Raw genomic sequence first — 20,832 nt, 5'->3', positions numbered from 1 at the left:
TAGATCTCATCATTTGAAGAGCCATACAGTCCGGGCAGCTGAATTGAAAGACATCAACAGCATGGTGACCCATCAAGGGTCCTGTTAGTCTCAGCAATACTTCTTAGCTTAGTTACTACACCTTGCTTTGGAACTTGGCAATTACATGATGGACAAGAGTCTGTAAAAATTTCCAAACAACCTGAATCCCTCAGTGGTACTGAAATGTCTTAAGTCCATCTTGACTTCACTACACTTGTTTGCTTAAACACTCCTCAACCTTCTACTCACCTTCCACATTGGCATGGATTCTACTGTCCAAAACCATGTCTTAAGGCTTGTGTGACAAGCAGTTTTCCATATCAGCCCATTTTCTGTCCATGGATATCTTGTTTGCAATCTTAGTTTCTCTATGTATTTTATAAATTATTTAATCTGTTACCCATAAACACATTGTTCAGTAACCTACTTTTCTTTCTGAATTTCCATAAGATTAGCCGTCATAGAAATAGGGAAAAAATTACAATGTAACATAAAAGAACAGAGATAACAAAAGCAATGATAGGAGAAAGGGCAGTCAGAGAGTAGATGACCTTCAACTCTACTACAGAGCTATGAGAAGGACTGAATAAGATTCACAAAAAACAAATGTATAGACCAATGCAATGTAAAATGAGACCCAAGAATAAATGTTAATACATTGTAAAGATTTGTCACTCAAAATAGTACAATAAAATGCTGATCAGACAGCAGCCAGGAAGGAGATATAGGTTGGGTTACCAAACTAAGGATGACAGAAAAAGAAAGGGCAGTCTGAGGGGTCACCAGCCAGATACAGATGTAGCGGGAGTGGAACATGCCATGCTAATAAAGGAAACACCACATAATAGAGTGTAAATAAGGAATATGGAGGATTGAGTTAAAATGTAAGAGCTAGTTAGTAATAAGACTGAGCTACTGGCCAAGCATTTATAATTAATATAAGCATCTGAGTGTTTATTTGAGAGCAGCTGCAAGACACAGAAACTTCCACCTACATATAGTACCCAAACATTTTGGCAAGAACTTTCACATAAAACCTGAGAAATTTTAAGAAAAGAATTTTAAACACACAAAAGAACACTTAAGGAAGGCTTCTTGGTAACTGTCTTCCCGGGTGGGCACTGTTTGATGGCAGCAAGCAGACACAGCTCCTTTCAGATGCAGCTTCCTGGTTCAAGCTGGCAGCACAGACGGCTTTTGGCAGGTCCTGCTACCAAACACTTAAATGAAGTTTATGAGCAGCAGGTGTCACACTACTCAGTGATGACATGGACCCAGAAACTCCCCAGAGTTGTGGCAATGCATTTGGCTCCCACCGGCAATTCTACCATGAAGTTAAGCTCTCACAGACCAAGGAGCTAGGCGCAGACAGCCACCAAAGCCACTGCTTTGATCCTAGTCACACCACTTAGCAGTTTAAAGACTCAGGTTGTCAGAAAGAGAGAGACGCAGTAAAGACAGATTCAGATGGAAAAAACCTAAACGGTTTACAGTGTGTTTAAAAAATACACATAGGCTTGGAAGAGAAACCAGAAGGTATAAAAAGTCATAAAATATGAAACACATAGTTTTACAATAAAATCCTAACAAGGAAGTAATATGTAAAAGCCACATAAAGACCATAAAGACAGAAAATATACAAATAGTCTGAATATTGAATGCTTTTGTATTGTCTTTGAGTTTTTTTTGACTGCTGAGGAAGCAGCAGTAGCTGCTAAGAAACATTTGATTATAAATGTTGCTGGATTAATCCAAGATACACATTTTTAAAATATCTTGACTTCAAAATTTAAGTCAAAAGAAGAGGTTCTGCTTTTATTTCCACAGAAAATGTGAGGTTGTGGATTTATTCTGATATAAAGAAAATCAGGTTTGATTGAGGAAGACCCCCTGAAATACTGACTGCAGACATAAGGAACTAAACTTGGAAGAACTACAAGACATATGATGTATATGGTACCTGCTCAAACATCTAACAAAAAAATCTTCTTTGGCTGACTTGCATACAATGCAGTTAGTTTATAGTGATACAAATATGTACCTTTAAAAGTTTATGAACTTTCAGAACAGGGGGACCAAACACCAATGACAATGGATGGCTTAGGTGATCCAGCATTTCAAATTGCCTGTTACAGTCTCCTCAGAATTCTACATCCTGAACAGCTTCAAGGTTGCTGGCTGAGATGATACAGCCTCACAAAATACTCCAGTCAGGACTTGACCTTAATTGTAAATTTTCTCAGGGTCCCCCAAAGATTACTAGTGCCCCCAATCAACAGGAAATAGTCTAGAGAACTATACCCACACCCTCTCCAATAGATTATGGACTTTTGTCTTAGTTTAAGGGGTTAGTTACAAATTGTTATTGGTCATAGTTTTTAAAAAAGGCTAAACGAAAGAGTTAAATTCAGAGATCTGTTTCTAAAAGAAATGGGGATATGATATAGAAATGATGGAATTAAAGGGTAATTATTGAATCTACTTTAATCCAAAAGACAACTATTAACTTTACATATTTTACATTGGTATGGATTTTTGGTTTATTGATTTTTTTCTACTCTTTTTTTGTGTTCATGCAACTCATTAAAAAAATGTAATTATAATTAAGAAATCCAGATTAATAGTCATCTGTAATAGTCAAACATATAGTTATATTAGGTATGTTTTCAAGGACATACACCAATATATTAGATTGCTAGATGGTCTTCAAACACTTCAAAGACCTATAGAATATGGCATTTAATATGTTCAATAACCTAAGGCTTCTCATAACAGTAGACATGTCTACTTATGGCAGCACCAATCTACTTCAGAGAAGATGATGGACATAGAAGAGACTCCATATGTAGTTTTCTTTATGGCAAAAGCTAGCCACATGGGCAAATAAATTGTCCTTGCATCAATTGCTGACAGTATGCTGTCCAAACTGGACAGGCAGGACACAAAGAAAGGTGACTAGATAAATTTGCCAAGATGATGTAGATAGTCCTTCAACATTCCGGCTTCTCAAATTTGCCTGTCAGACATATTAGGCCTATAGGCCAAAGATGGATGCCCCAACACTGCAGAGGAATTTTGGGTGACTATCCAGGCCTGACGTCGGTGTCATTAGATAACACTTCACCTTTCTGGGGTATTTGATGGAATTGAAGATGAGATAGTTTTCTTTAGTAAATTAGGTTGCAAACTTTGGACTCACAAAGATACATAATAGAATACTTTCTCTAATTTTGCCAAAAACAAATAGACTGGATATTGTAACTGTAATTGTTACTTGATAACTATTTTTGTGGTGTATATAATCTTACTATGTTAAAGTTAAAACCTTCCCTTTTAATTACATAAAAGGGGAGAAATGCTGTGGAATAATTCTTTTATATACTGTAAAGATTTGTCACTTGAATTGGTATAATATAATGCGACTGGCCAGGAACCAGACAGGAAGTATAGGCAGAGCAACTAAACTAAAGATGATGGGAAGGAGAAGGGCAGCATCTGAGGGGTCACCATCAGATGCATAGGGAAGAGGAGATGAATGTGCCATGCTAATAAAGATACCACTACATGGTAGAATGTAAATAAGGAATATGAGTTAACTTACAATGTAAGAGCTGGTTAGTAATAGGCCTGAGCTATTGGCCAACCATTTATAATTAATACAAGCTTCTGAGCTTGTGTTATTTTTGAGAGGATACAGGACAGGAAAACTCCACTTACAATTGTATCCATTACTATGTAAGTCATAAGAAAAGACATTGCTACACTATAGATATTAGTGTGGTTCATTTGCTAAGCTGAGGTGTGTATACTAAAAATGGGTCCTGCCATACTAATTTTATATAGGTTTCTCTACAATATGAATTCACTCATGGGCCCTAAGTATTTAAGGCTTTGTCATTATTTGTAGGGTTTTCTATACAAAATATATTGTTTTGATGTTAAGGTATGAAGAGTAGAATAAATTGCTTATCAAGTATGTTAAGTTCATTCATGGCTAAATTTCCCATGTTGAATTTGCAGCAATTGTTCAACATGTAGCTACTGTCTTTGCTTTTACAGAATAAAATTTTTGGTGTTAAATAAGAGAAACATAAAATTATTTGTCATATTCTTTACATCAATAGGACTTTTATGCAGTATGAAAGCACCTAAAGGCTTTATGACACAGTATCAAGTAGTCTGATGGCAACAGAGGTATGAAAAAGAAGAATGCTTCCCTGTGTCCTTTGCCATCTTACATTGATTTGTTAAAGTCATGAATGGCATGGCCCAAAACAACTTAGGGGAGGAAACATTTTATTTCAATATAAGGGTCAGGGTCCCTCTTCCAGAGATGCCAGGACAACAAAGGAAGAAGAAACCATGGTTCCTAACATGTTCCTCTACCTCCTGCTCACCCACAATTTTTATGTGACCCAGAACACCTCCCAAAGGTTGTGTTGCCTGCCCTGGTTGGACTCCCATCACTTACCAATCAAGAAAACAATCCCCAGAAATGCCTGTAAGGCACTCTGATCCAAGAAAGTACCCAGTCAGATAATGCTGGGCTAGGTGAAGTTGATGGCTGATGCTAAGGAGGACATTTGCATCTGTAGGTTTCTCACCTATATCAATGCATTGGTGTTGCTAAAGACTGAAGTATTGTTCAAGTATTGACAGTGATTGTACGTATAGAGTGTCTCTGCAGTATGAAGTATCTGCAGATACTTACAGTGTGAAGTACAGGTAGAGAACTTGCCACACTAGTTGCCTTTGTAGGATTTCTCATCAGAATGAATTCTCCAAAGCTTATGTAGAGATAAGGAAAAGCTAAGCCCTGGTCCTTTTCTGCCCTAGTAGGGTTTCTCTCTGAGGAGAATTAGTGAGGTTGAACCATGACTGAATGATAACCTTTACCACACCCTTCACATTATAGCATTGATGTTCAGAGTGAAGATTGTTGTGTTACTTAATATATAAAGAAATACCAAAAGCCTGTCACTCCATTCAGAATTGGACTTTTTCTCCCTAAATGAACTTTATTGTTGGTAGAAAGTGTTGACCTAGTGGTACAGCACTCACCATTCTTCACAAGTGCATGACTTCTCTACTCAATGGATTCATTTGTTGTGGATAAGGAATGGATTTTAGCAAAATTTTATCACATTGTGCATACTTGTCAACTTTCTATTAAGGATGAATCCCTTTATGTCTTCTAAGGGATGAAGATCGGAAAAAACTTTTGCCACACTTTTCACATTTATAGGGTTTCTCTCCAGTATGAACAATCTGGTGCTGACTGAGACTATCAAGCCGAGAAAAGACTTTTCCGCACTGTTCACATATGTGAGGTTTCTCTCCAGTATGAACTCTCTGGTGTTCAGTAAGGGCTGAGTAACTTGTAAAGGTATAGTGACATTCCCCACACTTGTATGTATGGATTTTGTGGTGTTTTTTAAGGTCTAAAGTAGAATAAAACATTTTGCCACATACTTCACATTTGTAAGACTTCTCCCCAGAATGACGCAATTTGTGCCAAGGAAGGTACGACAGAGTAGAAAATGTTTTCCCACACTCTTCACATTTGTATGGTTTCTCTCCAGAATGAAGTCTTTGGTGATCCTGGAGTTGTGGGAAAGAGTAAAATCTCTTGCCACACTCTTCACACTTGTAAGAATTCTCTTCAGAATGAATTCTTTGATGCCGCTTCAGGAAGGCAGAAGAGTAAAATGCCTTGTCACAGTCTTTACACTTATAGGGCTTCTCTCCACCATGGATTCGTTGATGCCGCTTAAGCAAAGAAGGGTAGTGAAAGGCTTTGCCACACTGTGCACACTTGTAGGGTTTCTCTGCAGAGTGAATTATTTGATGTTTCTTAAGTAACAACGGACAGTAAAATAACTTCCCACATTCTTCACACTTGTAGGGTCTCTCTGCTGAATGAATTCTTTGGTGTACCTTAAGCAGTGATGGGTAGGAAAACACTTTGGCACATTCTTCACACTTGTAGGGTTTTTCTCCAGTATGATTTTTCCGGTGTCTATAACGTGTTGAGTGAGAACTAAAGGCCTTACCACATTCTTCACATTTGTAGGGTTTTTCTCCAGTATGGATTCTCTGGTGTACAGAAAGTTTTGAATGAGTATTAAAGGCCTTACCACATTCTTCACAATTATAGGGTTTTTCTACAGTATGAATTTTCTGGTGTACAGAAAGTCTTGAGCGAATACGAAAGGCCTTACCACATTCTTCACATTTGTAGGGGCTCTCCCCTACATGATCTGTCTGGTGTTGAATAAGCAGTGAATTACAATAAAAGGCCTTGCTGTAATCTTTGCATTTATTGACTGTTTTTCCTGTTGACCAAAAGTTGAGACATGAACAAAAACTTTGCACATTCTTTATATTAATAGGCTTATCTTTAAAATGGAGACATACTCATACTTACATTATTATTGATAAATCAGAAATAACACTATTTCTACACCTATGCTAACTGAGAATAACTCAGAAAATATAGTAGGTAGAAATAATCTAACCTTCTACTCAAGTAAAAGTCTGATAAAACTGAATATAGAAATAATGGCATGCCAGGTAGTGGTAGTGTACACCATTAATCTCAGCACTAGGAAGGCAGAGACAGGTGATATCTATGAGCTCAAAGCCAGCCTGGTCTACATAGTGAGTTCCAGGACAGTCAGGGCTACACAGAGAAACCCTGCCCCGAAAAACCCAGGAAGAAGAAGAAAAAAAGAAAAGAAGAAAAGAAGGAGAAGAAGAAGGAGGAGGAGGAATGGCATATTATCTAAAGTTAAGTAGCTAATTAAGTAATAATTATCTATGATGAAGGAATCCCTTAAGGGTATTACATAAAGAAAAATAAATACCTTAAGCAAACATAGGTATTATAAGTAGACATACATGGCATCATCCAAACATAGGTATAAGTAGACAAGTAGACATAGATGGCATCATCCACACATAGGTATTATAGTAGACATACATGGCATCATCGACTGGGAAATGGGGGAACTAAAGTGACTGTGTGAGAGTGGACACATATAGAAAGACCATTTTTATCCTAAAGATGAAGTTTAGGATTTTTAGGCATGAATGAAAGTGTGCATAACAAGTATGTCTACAAAACCTTAAATAACACACCTCACAAATTTCAGACAGCATTTTATGTTGTATTTGAATGACAAACATCTCAATAATATAAAAATTATGAAAAAAATTAGGTTCACCTATGAATAACAACTTCTGCCAAAGACAATATATTGCCAATGAAAAGGTGCTAAAATTAGCTGCCTTGCTATGAATTTGTAATTTACAAGATGAAACAACCACTGAGCAATGAAAAGAAACAATGTTCAATTTATGAAAACATAAGACTTACGTTTACAGATGAAGTGGAAATACATACACACTTCTCATGATCACATAACCAGAGCTCATATATATTGTTATCTTACATGGTCCTGAAATGTTTATAATTGGATAATCCTTCCAAAGAATTATATAGGTTACACATAAACAACTGATTATAGGTTATCCACTGTCAAGTAACAGTACACAATCAAACTGCCAAGTTAGGAAAAAAGAATCTTGAATTCTCAATATTCTGAAAACTTACTGATCACCTATTAAAATATTCTAGTTTTGGAGAGTTTTAATCCATGACTATATAGCCACAAAGAGTATGCATTCTAAGTCCTTAGTGAGTGTGTGATAAAAATGAGAATACCTTCACATCATTCATGAAGAACTCTGATGAGGTGATTTTGATCAGCATGAGCATAAGTGATGTGAAATATATTTATGTGTGAAGGTACTGCTTTAGGTCTTTAGAAATGTGTGCAAATGTTCAGAGGTTAAGAAAACAGTACAAAATTATGATGCTAACTCAAAAAAAAATTACCTTTGGGAATCATTGTAAATAAACTGAATAATTACAAAGCTTAAGAGACTTAAACCATCATAAACATCTGAGAGGTGTCCTTTGACAACAAAAACAAGAAAAGACCTAAAAATTATCTCTATAATATCACCATCCAAGGCAGATGGGAAAGCCTGCCTTCCTGTTGAATATTTGCATCTCAACTCTTTTCTTCACTCCCCTCATTCTTACACACCTGTATGCACAGTAGCTGCCTCTTGTTTCTTCACATCTGTAGACCCTTGTCTTTGCTCCAAAAATGTCACCAGATGTGGCTTAGAGAGAACAAGACCTGTTTGTAGGAAAGGGAACAAGATTAAGAGGTCTTCTACTGGGAATTGACATATTCCCTTCCTGGACACTGTTTATAAGAAAAGAGAAGATGTAATAAATGACTTCAGATAATCAGATCCTTAAATGTTTTTCACAGGATCACTACAGGACATCAAGGAATTTACAACATCCAGATTCTGAGTTTCATTTAAGGGGAAAAAAATTAAAACTGAATTGTGAAGCATTTGTATAATACGTAAGGTACATGGTCATTGGAGCTGAGTTTCTAACCTTTCCACTACTGTGAAGGATGTATTCTTCCAACACAGACAGGCTGAACAGACAAAAAAGAAAGCAGCGTTTCTTAGCCAAACATATTCCATATTCTTTAAAACCAAGACTATGAGACTTTGTGGTGGAAAGCACAAGCTGCCATGAGATAATGTATAGAGTGAGGAAGTTACATACTGATAGTGAAATAAGAATTCACTGTGGATGAGATCCTCACCCAGGAAATCAAGGTGGCTGTAATTCTCCAACATCACATCCCTGTACAGATTCCACTGAGCAGGCTCCAGGCATTCCCTCTCTTCTGGAGAGAACTCAATGGCCACGTCCCGGAAGGACAGCATTTCCTGAAACAAAGGTCAATGAATGAGACCTCACTTTTAATTAAAGTCATTAATAATAGGCATTTTGGGGCTACTTCTCTGTCAATGTAACACAAGCCAGGGTATTTGAGAAGGAACTTCAACTGACAATGTGAATTCCATAAGAATGTCCTGTATGCAACCCTCTAGGAGGCTGCTCTTAATCATTCATGAATACACACCAACCCAGTTCATTGTGGATGGTGCAACCCCTGGGCAGGAGGTCTTCGACACAAACAAAAGCAGGATGAGCCAGTCATGGAAAGCAAGCCAGCAAGCAGTGTTCTTTCATGGCCTATGATCCAGTTCCTGCCTTCACTGACCTGTGATGGACTATTACTTGAAGTTATAAGTTGAAATAAATCCATTCTTTTCCAAGTTGATTTGGTCACGGTCTTTATCACTGTTTAAAAATACCCTCTAACACAGATACCTTGCACTTGTTTACACAAATCTGTATTTTGCCTAGGATAAAAAGAGCACTAGGCATGAGTGACATGCTTCTAACATAGTTGAGTCCTCTTCCTCAGACACTTCAGATATGGTCACATGATCTCACACTTCACTTATCAAGGAAAGAGAAGGCAGAAGATCCTATAAGTCCATGTGGAAACTTAAGACAGATGAAATGTAAGATGAACGTTTCCACAGGAAAAAAAAAACATGCCTTTAGTGACACATACACGTTTTACATAACACACATATGTTTCTCACAGGAGAACATCATGGTCAGAGAGAAGAAACTTCTCCACCCTTAATATGCATAATCATGAATATGAAATACAATAAAAATGTAGTTTCTGATGTAGCAGCTGTGGACTGAGGTCTGGGTTTCTTAATTTGCACAGTTTAGTACTAATGCTGATGCATTGACCTGTACTGGCCTTTGACATACTTAGGTATGGCACACAGCAACCATTAATATTTGCTTTAAGTTAACACATTTTTGCAATGCGATGATTCAGATACTGTAAAAGGTACCCTAAAAAGAACATGACAGATCATATGCAATGTATTTATTGAAAAAAAAAAGGAATGAGCAATTAGAATTTTAGCTTCAACTTAAATATCACATGCTTTGCGCTGTATAACAGAAGGTTGATCTTAAATAAGCAGTACATTGTTACTAAATCTTAACCAAACAGTAAGTGGTGTATATCCAACAAACAGCTGGGACTCACATTCTCATCCACTGACTTATTTTTACATAACTACCACAAAGAAAAGAACAATGGAATGCAGGATTTAAACACTTGGCTAGCTGACAAAAACGTTCATAACCTCAAAAGACATAGTAATGAAAGCCTCTGTTTCTCAAGTTTACTCTGTTTTGTTTCTATTTAATTATGTCCAAATAACTTCTATAATTTCTCTCAGTGATCTCTAACATACAGATCACCAAGAACTCAATGCCATTAGCCAGCATACTTTCCCTTCAGAGTTTTCCAAGAATCACCTAACATAGCAAGATTAGTGCACGAGTCCATAAAAACCAGTATCTCCTTCCCTCATACCATCACTTATGCAAACATTAATACAATAAAAAGATCCTGGACTAGGCAGAACTGGACACTATAGGAGATTAAACTCCTCCCCATGGAAGAGTAATTAACAGAACTCTGCTTTGCTGGTTGGATGACACAAAGCTCCATGTGAGTGATAGTGGAAGAAGTAGCTGTCATTTTGCACATGCAGAGTAGGATTCTGCTTTGGATAACTGTAGAGTAGTATCGCACAGATGCTTTAACCTCTGGTGTAAGGGAGGAGAAGGCATCCAAGGGACAAACTAGCAGAGAAGAATGTAAACCTCTATGGGCTGCCTCTGTCATGGAGAAGTCTAGAGAGAGAATGAGGTCTGTTTACTTCACATTACAAGAACACGACTGTGAGTTCTTCCCCATTGTGCTGACCTGACACAAAAGCCTGGCACTGTAAACAAGGTGAGCTTTTTCACCTGCCCCTGGGACCCCTGCTGATGGACTGGCTCAACAAGTCAAGGCCAGCTCAAGGCATGTTCACACAGCAGACATCCTGCGTTTCTTGAAAGAAATCAACCTTAACATGGGGATGGAAGACCCATAAGGGCTTAATCACCCCAGTGCTCAAAGCAAAGCTGGGCACCAGCTTCCCCAGTCACTGCTCGGCTTTGCAGTGGGTCCTTCTTTCTCTGTGTGTCTGGTGCATGTCTGCTCCTTCACTCCTAGTCAAGCTTTCCTTTACCAGATGGATTCTGGCAAAATTGTCTGCAGTCTTCCAGAATTTCCCATCTGCGAACTGTTATGTCTCAGATTTTTTTTTTTCTTTTTAATTCAGCAACTGGCAGGAAAAGACAAAACAAAACAAAACAAACAAACAAACAAAAAAAAAAAACCGAAGACAATATCCCCAAGATTATAACTAGGCCTGCTATGGGACACAAGAGAGATAGATAACCCATCTATCTAGATATACCGAGAAAACCATCAACGTTCATCTGAGAGTGGGTCAGCTAGTAAGAGAATGTATCCCCAGTCAAGCTCCCAGCACCACCCGAGATGCAGCTTATCAGATGACCCACCAAGACCTGGGAATCCAGAACCTTACACCATACGCCACTCCTGCGTTACCACATTGCTGTGCTGTCCCAGAAGCCAAACACACCCGAGTTATGGGCAGTGTCCTAACAAAAGCATCAGTTGGCGCCATCAGGCACGCCCTCTCCCCAGCCCTGACCCTCAACCTCCCGCGTCCCAGGCGGTTCAGCACTGCACCTCCAAGGCAGCTTCTCCGCCCTCCCTCCCAGCCCAGGTCCGCTCTCTCCAAGACGGACCCGCACCCCGCACAGAGAGAGCCTCAGGCTGAGCTGCGCCCTGGACCAACCTCCAAGTCAGACACGCAGCAGGAGATCCAGCAGGACAGGACTCGCGCCCAACTTTGGGGAAAAAGCGCACTAACAGACAAAACGAACAAAAACTGTTTCCGGAGCAGGTCCCCGTGGCATCACAATGGCCGGACTACATTTCCCACAAGTCCGCGCGATGAAGTTCCGGAAACGCAGGTGTGGCGGTTTCTGCAGTTCCTGTACTTGTCCAGGTGAACCCGCGATATGGAAGGGAGGGAGAGAGAAGCCAGGTTTGCAAGAGAGCTGTAACCACTGAGGCTGGTGTTCGCCTTCAGATCCACAACACGAGATTATGAATGTGAGTGGAGACATTGACAGAAATACTGGACGTACAGGTCACTTCTGGTTTATGTATTCTGATTTCAGTCTTCCTACATCGCAAAAAAAAAAAAAAATCACGTTGACTCTGTCACTTTTAAATAAGGAAGCAAGACTCTAATGTTGAAATTCGAATTCCTTTCTTCTTCCTGCTGCATCCTCCCTCCCTCCCTTCCTATCTTCCCCTCCTTCCTCCAACTCCTCTCTTGGTTTAGTTTTGCTTTTAAACCATACAGGTTTTCTCGCTGTCCTGGAATTTGCTCTGTAACCAGACCAGGCTGGCTTCCAACTCAGAGACCTGCCTGCCTCTGCCTCCTAAGGCATGCACCACCACCGCGAACTTCTTTTAAAGATCATTTTTGAAACCAGACTTGGTTTGTGTGAATGTGCTCCTAGCTGTTTATCGTTTACTGACAAGATGCCCGGTCCAAGGCTGAACTGGACAATTTAGAGACCTTGTACCTAAATGAAAAGTACAAAAACAGGTAAGGAGCTAGCTATCTTGTGGTAAAGCCCTTGAGTATAACGGAGGCTTTGGCTCAGCACCACACTCATAAATCGTACCTGTTCTCCTATGCTGATACCCTGTGTGAGCCACTTATGGTTGAGACCCCACGACTCAGACTATATTCCTGTGAACATTGGAACAGGAATCGGGCCAAAGACACACAGATGGTTTTAATAATTGAACAAAGTTAAAAGTCCATTTCTCTGGAGTTTTATTTGCATAAAATTCCCAGATTCCATTTCAGGATCTTTGCACATATATATTCCTTGTCCTCAATTACAGCCATTAATCCAGGTAAGAAACTTAGTTTTTGTAAAATCATACCAGAACTTCACCAACCCTACTTTTCTCCCAAACTTTATTGCTTACTCACCGCCAAGTGTGCTACGAGTTAATGGTTAACTTCCCTCCAAAGTGGATACACATGGCTCCTGGGAGCACACCGGTGTGTGTGATTACTCCTGGCACGTCACCAGTTATTAAATCCCCTATGCACATCTTTGAGCTGTCTTCACAGTTTCCTCTCTTTTTTCTGATTCCTAGATCATTAGTTTCCTCCATTGCAGCATTCTGAAAAACATGCGCTTTGGCGAGAATCAGTTTAAACTCTCAGAGGGGGCTGGACAGATGGCTCAGTAGAGTAGTTAAGAGCACTGAACTGCTTTTGTAGAAGATTAGGGTTCACTTACCAACACACACCTGTCAGCTCACAGGGACCTGTAATTCCACTTCCAGGAGATCTAACTCCATGTTCTGATATCATTGGATATAGGCAGAGTTTTTTGTCCACAATTGGACTCATGTACACATGTAAAATACATACACACATACCCATAAAAGAAAAAAATATTTTTGTAATGTCAAGCTTGAATATTAAAAAAAGAATCAGTGCTTGAAGTATATTGTGTGCATAACTTATCACATATTGGCTCATGACTATATAAAAGGTATTTCCTGTTATCAGTGCTCTGTACAATCCAGTGAAATATACTCAGTATTAGTGCAGTTCTCAAGGCCCCATGCCCACTACACACTGAGGCTGTACTACTTGTGTGTGTGTGTTTGTATTGCACGATGCTTTATTACTGAATCCCTCACAGAGAGGCTGTTTTATGAACACTTTCTTGCCAGCCTGGTCCCAGAGCCTTGTCAGTCCCAAAATTACACACAGAGACTCTTAGTTATAAAGCTGTTGGTCAATGACTAGAGCTTCTTATTGTCTAGCTCTGTCTTAAATATTAACCCATAATTACTAATATATGTATTTCTACAAGAGACACATGATCTGACTTTGTAAATAGTTTGTGCCTTCTTTAAAGATATACCGAACTAGCTTAGGATAAAGTAAATGGCGACTCCTTTAAAAGGTTGATCAATGGAGTGCATCAGATGATGTAATACCACCCAAATATTTCCCCAGCTCTGCTTGACAAAAACAAAGATTTTACTGTTCATTAACACTTGTGGGTAATATTTATTTGCCGTACAGAACATGTGCCTTCTGGCTGGTCACCTTCTGGCCTATTTCTGTGGTTATTCTTCTCTCTATTCCAAACCATCTGCCTATACTTCACATGCTGATAATGCTGGGCCTCTCACATGGGTTTCTCATTAGCATGTGTAGTCTGTGAACATTCTAAGTCAAAGAAACAAAAGAAGGCTTCATAGTAACAAGAGCCACCTCATTCTGCTATTCCACAGAGGCCATTAAGTGGGAATTAGCAAGTATATATAATCACTCACCATTTGTTATCTTTCTATCCTAGAAACTATCAGAGCACAAATATGCTGGCTTGTCATATACATCCATGCAAAGAAGGCATGTTGCTTCCTGTTCATTTCCTTAGTCTCTGGGTTAGTTTCCCTCTCTGTTGTGATTTTAGAACACCCAGACAGAAAGCATCTTGGTGGTGGAAAGCAATTGTTTGATTTACAGGTTATGGACCACTTCCAGGTTGGGCTTTGTAGTTGGTGCAGGGTAATTATTTGGGAAGAGGTACCTCAAATGAGAAACGGACTGTCTAGATCTCCTGTAAGCGCAAACCTGTAGGGCATGTCCTGTCTTAATGATTAATGTGGGTGGGCCTTTGCTATCATGTTTTATAACACAATATAAGCCTAATGAATATGAACCATCACTGAGGGAAGTCATGGGAGGAAACGGGAAGCAAAAACAGAGAAACCATGGAAATATGCTGCTTACAGGCTTGTACCAGTGGCTTTCCCAGTCTGCTTTATTGCACAACCCAGGACGCTGCCCAGGGATGGCAACAACCACAGTAGTCTGAGCCTGCACACATCAATCATCCAACAAGAAGTTGTTCCACAGACAGTAGGTCAGCCTGATAGAGATAATTCCATAATAAAGGTTCCATCATCCTAGAAGGTGACTTGTGTCAAGGTGACAAAATCTAACCATCAGACTCTCCTATTTGGAAATCCATATTATTCATTTAAAAATAGCTCTTAGGAGTTTTCAGATGCAGGAGAAGGGAAGATATACCTATGGGGGAAGAACGTTTGCCAAACAGGCAGGGACAAAGTTATAAATCAGTTATGTATGCTACTGGTGATGCTCTGTCACTTTCTCCCTAAACAACCTTGCAGCCATGACGTGGATGGCCTTGGCAAGTTGCAAAGTGTCATGTAGCATGTGGTACATTAATAAAAATATATCCCTGCTACTGTTATAGATCAAGTACAGGGAATGTGGACACAGGATGCTTCTAGACTCTTAAGGTTGGAAGGGCCACCTGTATGTTGGTGTAACTATTCCATGCGGTGGGCTCATAGTCTAATAAAAACAAGAAGGGTTGTGTGGTGGCTTGGATGAGAATGCTTCCCACCCCAAGCTCATACTTTTGAATTCTTGGTCCCCAGTTGATGGAACTGTTCTGGAAGGATTAGGAGATGTAGCCTTGTTAAAGGAGATGTACATGGTGGTGGTGTTTGAGGCTTCAAAAGGAAGTTATGGTTTAATAGTTATGTCCCTCTATGTCATACCAAATCAGGGTAGACTCTACTGAAAGCATCTTTGTAGTTATCCACACACATTCCACAATGTAAAGCTGGGAAATGAAAAGCACAGCCTCCATTCTCCTTTACTTATGAGCTGGCCACTGACCAGAGAGTAGTCAGCTTGGAGAATAGCTTCTTATGTTCATTGCTTACATATCTTTTTTACTTCTACTCAAATCTGGGCTGGAGAGATGGCTCAGAGGTTAAGAGTACTGGCTGCTCTTCCAGAGGTCCTGAGTTCATTCCCAGCAACCACATGGTGGCTCACATCCATCTGTAATGAGATCTGCTGCCCTCTTCTGGCCTGCAGGCATACATGCAGACAGAACACTGTATACATAACAAATAAATCTTTAAAAAATATTTTCTATATATTTTCCATGGCCTCTAGCCTGTGTCACATAGATTACCAGGAACCCAATGTCAACACCCAGCACACCTTCCCTTCAAATTTTTCCTAGAATGAGTTGTCTAACATGATAATGAAACAACATCTCTAGTTGGTGGGCTTGAAAACTGGGGAAACTACTCTAGAAAGCATCGTAGAAAAACTACCACATAGCCCAGCTATACCATTTCTTGACATATGATGACATGACGTGGCATCATCTTCCAGAGATATATGCTCCGTCATGTTCATTGCTGCTCTATTCACAATAGCTAGGGATGCCTTATGGATGGATAATGAAAATGTGGTCCATATACACTATGGAGCAATATTCAGTTGTAAAGAGAAAAAAAGTTTGTGGGTAAATAGAAGTAGTTAAGACCATATTGATTAAGGCAATCCATACTTAGAGCCTCCCAGGGCTCTCCTAGAGTCTTTACTCTTTCCTGGAATATGGAGCCAGCTGTCCTGTCTCAGAAAGGCAGGCTGGACTTGGGCAAGCCTGGTCCTAAAGAAGCATCCACCCCCTCACTGTCTGTAGTGAGATATTCACTTTGTCCATACCTGTGGTGTAGACCATGCCCATTGGGAGTAGAGACAGGGGAGGACGTTACCTGGGGTAACTAAGTCTGAGGAGGGGGCTCTGAGAGCTCTCTTGCTTGCAGCATGGGGACAGGAGACATTCGGAGGCATCTTGGGACCAGGAACCTGCTGGTGTTCATCTGTCTATGTTGTAAGTTATTTATCCCTGAATAAACATCTATTTGGCCAATTTGTTTCTCCTGATCCTTACTAAATATCAATAACTGTCCGCATTGCCTTCTCCCCAGCCCTGACCTGGCATCCCTAGGCTTGCACAGCACCTCACAGTCAGCTTGTTCCTGCACAACAGCTACTTCAAGCCTGAACATGCACACTTGGTACAATTCCTCAGGCCTACAGGGCTGCACTGCACCCTGAACCAACCTCAAGTAGGAGATGCAAGCAGAGCCTGGGGCAGGCTCTGACACTTACCTAACTGGGGGACAACATGTGTGCAGACTGAACATACAAGTGTAGTTTCTAGAGCCTGGCTTGTAATGCCAGAGATGAAATTGCCCGCCAGTCTGCAAAAAAGAGTTCTAGGACCACATAGAGGGCTGTGTGCAGTTCTTGGGCTTCCTCTGCAGGTGAGGATGGATGGAAACAGCAGCCTCTGCACATGGGCAGTCACAGGAGTCAGTTTTTACTTTAAAATAGGCCGCTACAAACAAATATTGCAATGCACTGCTAACTCTTGAAAATAAATTTGGAAGCCAGGCCTGGTGGCAGGTCCCTGTAATCCCTGAGGTAGAATGATTACACCTGAGGCCTGACTGTGTTAGAGTGAGTTCAAAGCTGGTCTGAGCAATTTAGATTAAACATTAATGAAGGAGAAACAAAAATAACAAGTAGCGATGGAGAGGTGGCCAGTACTGGAGCCTATTCATTGACAGCAAGAGGACATGATTCAATAATAGATACATATATATTCTAGATATCCCTGATCTTACACATTAACATAATGTGTGAGCCATAGATGAGTCAGTTTCCACAGCTAGGAAAACATGTAGGTGATGGACCAGAGGGCTGTTAGGAATCCTTATACAAGGCTAAATCCTGGTTTCTAGACCAGGCATGATGGAGCACTGTTTTAAGACAAACTGTCCCACCAGTCAGCTCCCAAACCACAACACAGAGACTTCTTATTGATTATGAAAACTCAGCAGATAGCTCAAGCTAACCAGTTCCTATAATTTAAATTAACCCGTATCTTTTTAATCTACATTCTTTTGTGTGGGTCTGTTACCTTTATTTTGTTAAGCCGTACTGCCTGCTCTGTGTCCCTGGACTCTGCCCTTCTTCCTCTCTGCAGCACCTCTCTGCCCCCAAAATCCTGTCTAGCTATTGGCCATTCAGATTTCTATTAAACCAATCACAGTGACATCTTTATACAGTGTAATTACATATCTCCAACAGAGCACACCTTAAATCCCAGCACAGTCAGAAGGACCAGTGTGAGTCTGACAACAGACTGCTCCACACAGCACATTCCACGGCAGCCAAGAGACACAAAGAGACCCTGTATGGTGAGGAAGGGTGCATGTGTGTGTGTCCTGCTTTCTGGTGTTTTCATGCAAAGAAATTTCCAAAGTCTATCTTAGTATTTTTCTATCTGCCCACCACTTCCTCAGTCCATACATTCATTCTTTAGGCTATTTAAGAATTTTTCATTTATTTTTATGATTACTGAGGCAGAATTTCACCCTTCCATGCCTTTGTAACAAACAAAAAACCTCAAAAGCTGTGATCCAATATGTAGGCCGAGGCATAGTGACGGCCAATATAAGAGGGTAGTGTAATCAGGAAATACTCAGCACTCAGACTGGAATTAGGAAAGACTTTTACATGAGAAATGAAGGAACCTGTTGACAACCTGGCTAGTGATGCTGTGGAACATCTCAGTAGACAGGATCAGTGTGACTGCTGCAGTACAACTACTGGTCTTTCCTTTAGGCAAAGGCTTCATTAGTTCATACAGTATGAGTGGAATCATCCCGATGGACTGTCCTATTAGAGCCATTAGAAACACCTGGTCACTTTATCTGAGGCGCTCATAAGTACCAGTGCCTAGAGGACCACAGACAGCCACCACGGGAACTACCAAGAGACCCAGGAACAACATAGGCTGTGTTTGAAGCCAGTTCATTGGGAAATAAATAGAACTATGTTCACAGTGGACTTAAACAGGTTGATTCTTCAGGGATCTGGAGACCTGTATGTTGTAGCCTTAGTGGCTTTGCTGAGTCTTTTGTTTGGGCAAGTTCATTATAAGATGGAAAGGCTTTGACAGAACTTATTGAATGAAGTCAACATGTAAATGTTGCTCATAAATTGAGAGAGCCACCTAAAGGCAAGAAAAATGTAAAGCAGAGGAAGAAGTATATCTACTCACTCATAAACAGATGTAGCAAGATTTGAGTCAGATTTCTGAACCTCCAAATCCAAGTTGTATAAGAAACTCCAAAGGTAAATACCCAAATATCAGCTGGTCTTTAAAAACACAAACACAAACAAAACAAAAATCCTGCACATCCTCTCAAAGGACATTGTACTAAAGTAGAAACAGAAAGAGTAACCTCAGAAAGTGAACAACTAATTGGTTGTTCTAAATAACTAAATAATATATATCTTTAAATGAGTAATGGCTCATTGAATAAAACTAAGAGGAAGGTAGTCCTAAGAAGAAAAGTTACACTAAGATTTTTAATTGAATATAAAGAGAGGTTTCAAATAAATAACCTAATGACACACCTCAAAGCTGGAGAAAAGATGCCAAACCAAAATACAGAAGCTGACATGAAGTATAAACAATATATACTAAAAATAATATGAGTGCTAAAATTCATGAACTGGAAACCTTAAGAACAGCATACTAAACAAATAGTAGACTACCTCATAAGATAGACAAGATTCTCTAACTCCCAGTGAAGAAATCTGAGATAGACACAGGGTGATGGAGGAGGTAGAATAATGGAGGGGGAAAGAGAAAGGGGGGAAGGGGGAAACAGAGGGAGGGAGGGAGGGAGGAAGGAAAAAAGACTGAGACCTAATGTAATGGAAGATAAAAGGGAGTTGTTAAAACAGACTCCAATGGAATACAGAAAACCATCACAGAAGCTTTTGTAAATTTATTTTCCAAAAAATTTAGAAATGTTAGGAGAAATGAATATATACTTCTAAATATATACAACTGAGTGAACATAAAGCCAGAATATATAAACATCCTAACCAGTCCTATAACAATAAGGATACTGAAGCAGTAACTAAGTCTGACCACAAAGTAAAACCCAATTCTTTCATAAAATAGAAGCAGAACTACCAAGAAAATGACCAAGAAGCAGAAGGAACTACCAAGCTAATTCTATCAAGCGGACATAACCATAACAAAATCAGAAAAATACACACACACACACACACACACAAACCATTATCATAGTACACCACTATCTATAATAAATGTTTAGATACTTCACAAAAACAAAACAAAACAAAACAAAACAAAACAAACCCAACCAAACCAAACCCTAAAACCTAAAAACTTCTCAAAGAATTGAACATTTAGGTTATAAATCACAACAATAGGTTTTTTTCTCCTATGGTTTCCTCAACATATATAAACCAACATATAACACAGCACATTAATAGACATAAATCACATGAGCCTTTCAATAAGATGCAGGAAAGGCACTTCATGAACTGCACAACATGTTGAAGAAGAAACTAGGAGTGGACGGAGCATCTCTCAACAAAATAAAGGCAATGGATGACAAGAGGATGGCCAACCTTTAGTAAGTGGAGGAAAAACAATGAAAACAGTTCCTGGAAAAGCTGATATGAGACAAGGGTTACTATCCGTATTCTGATTGACTAGTGTGCTCTAACTATTAACTAGAAACTTAAGACATTATAGAGATAGCAAAAGAAGAAAAGCTTGATCTGAAACTAAACTATCGCTAGCCTTCATATACACCAACAGATGTTCTGAGAAGAAAACTGGGGGGAAAAATGCCCATTCATAATGGGAGACAAGAAAGAAAGTAAGAGGAAAAATAGAGGCAGAAAATGAGGAGAAAGGGAAAAATGTTTATAAGGGTAACATTAATGAAGGTGGTTAAAGATTTCTTTCTGTTTTGTTTCTGAGACAAGCTCTCACTATGTAGCCCTGGAAATTAGCAAAAATTTTAAATACTGCAAATAGTTTCCACAGGAAGAATTAGATGGCAGAAAGATACCACTTGTTCATGGATTGGCAGGGCTCACACTCTAAGACTGGCA

At 39.6% G+C, this 20,832-nt stretch overlaps 1 protein-coding gene across 1 annotated transcript; it reads right to left on the bottom strand.

Moving 5' to 3' along the window:
• Positions 1–4,378: 4,378 nt before the first annotated feature.
• On the bottom strand, positions 4,379–11,775 carry LOC127220703 (zinc finger protein 58). The gene is made up of 4 exons (XM_051182631.1): positions 11,722–11,775; positions 8,721–8,847; positions 8,136–8,231; positions 4,379–6,356 (listed from the first exon to the last, which is right to left on the bottom strand). The coding sequence occupies exons 2-4, from the start codon at positions 8,842–8,844 to the stop codon at positions 5,191–5,193; spliced, it is 1,386 nt and encodes a 461-aa protein (XP_051038588.1). The 5' UTR covers positions 8,845–8,847; positions 11,722–11,775; the 3' UTR covers positions 4,379–5,190.
• Between the last annotated feature and the right edge of the window lie 9,057 nt (positions 11,776–20,832).

The sequence above is a fragment of the Phodopus roborovskii genome, unplaced genomic scaffold (assembly GCF_943737965.1).
Source record: "Phodopus roborovskii unplaced genomic scaffold, PHOROB, whole genome shotgun sequence".
NCBI lineage: Eukaryota > Metazoa > Chordata > Mammalia > Rodentia > Cricetidae > Phodopus > Phodopus roborovskii.
The sequence above is the reverse complement of the archived record's forward strand: the minus strand, read 5'-3'. Positions and strand labels throughout refer to the sequence as shown.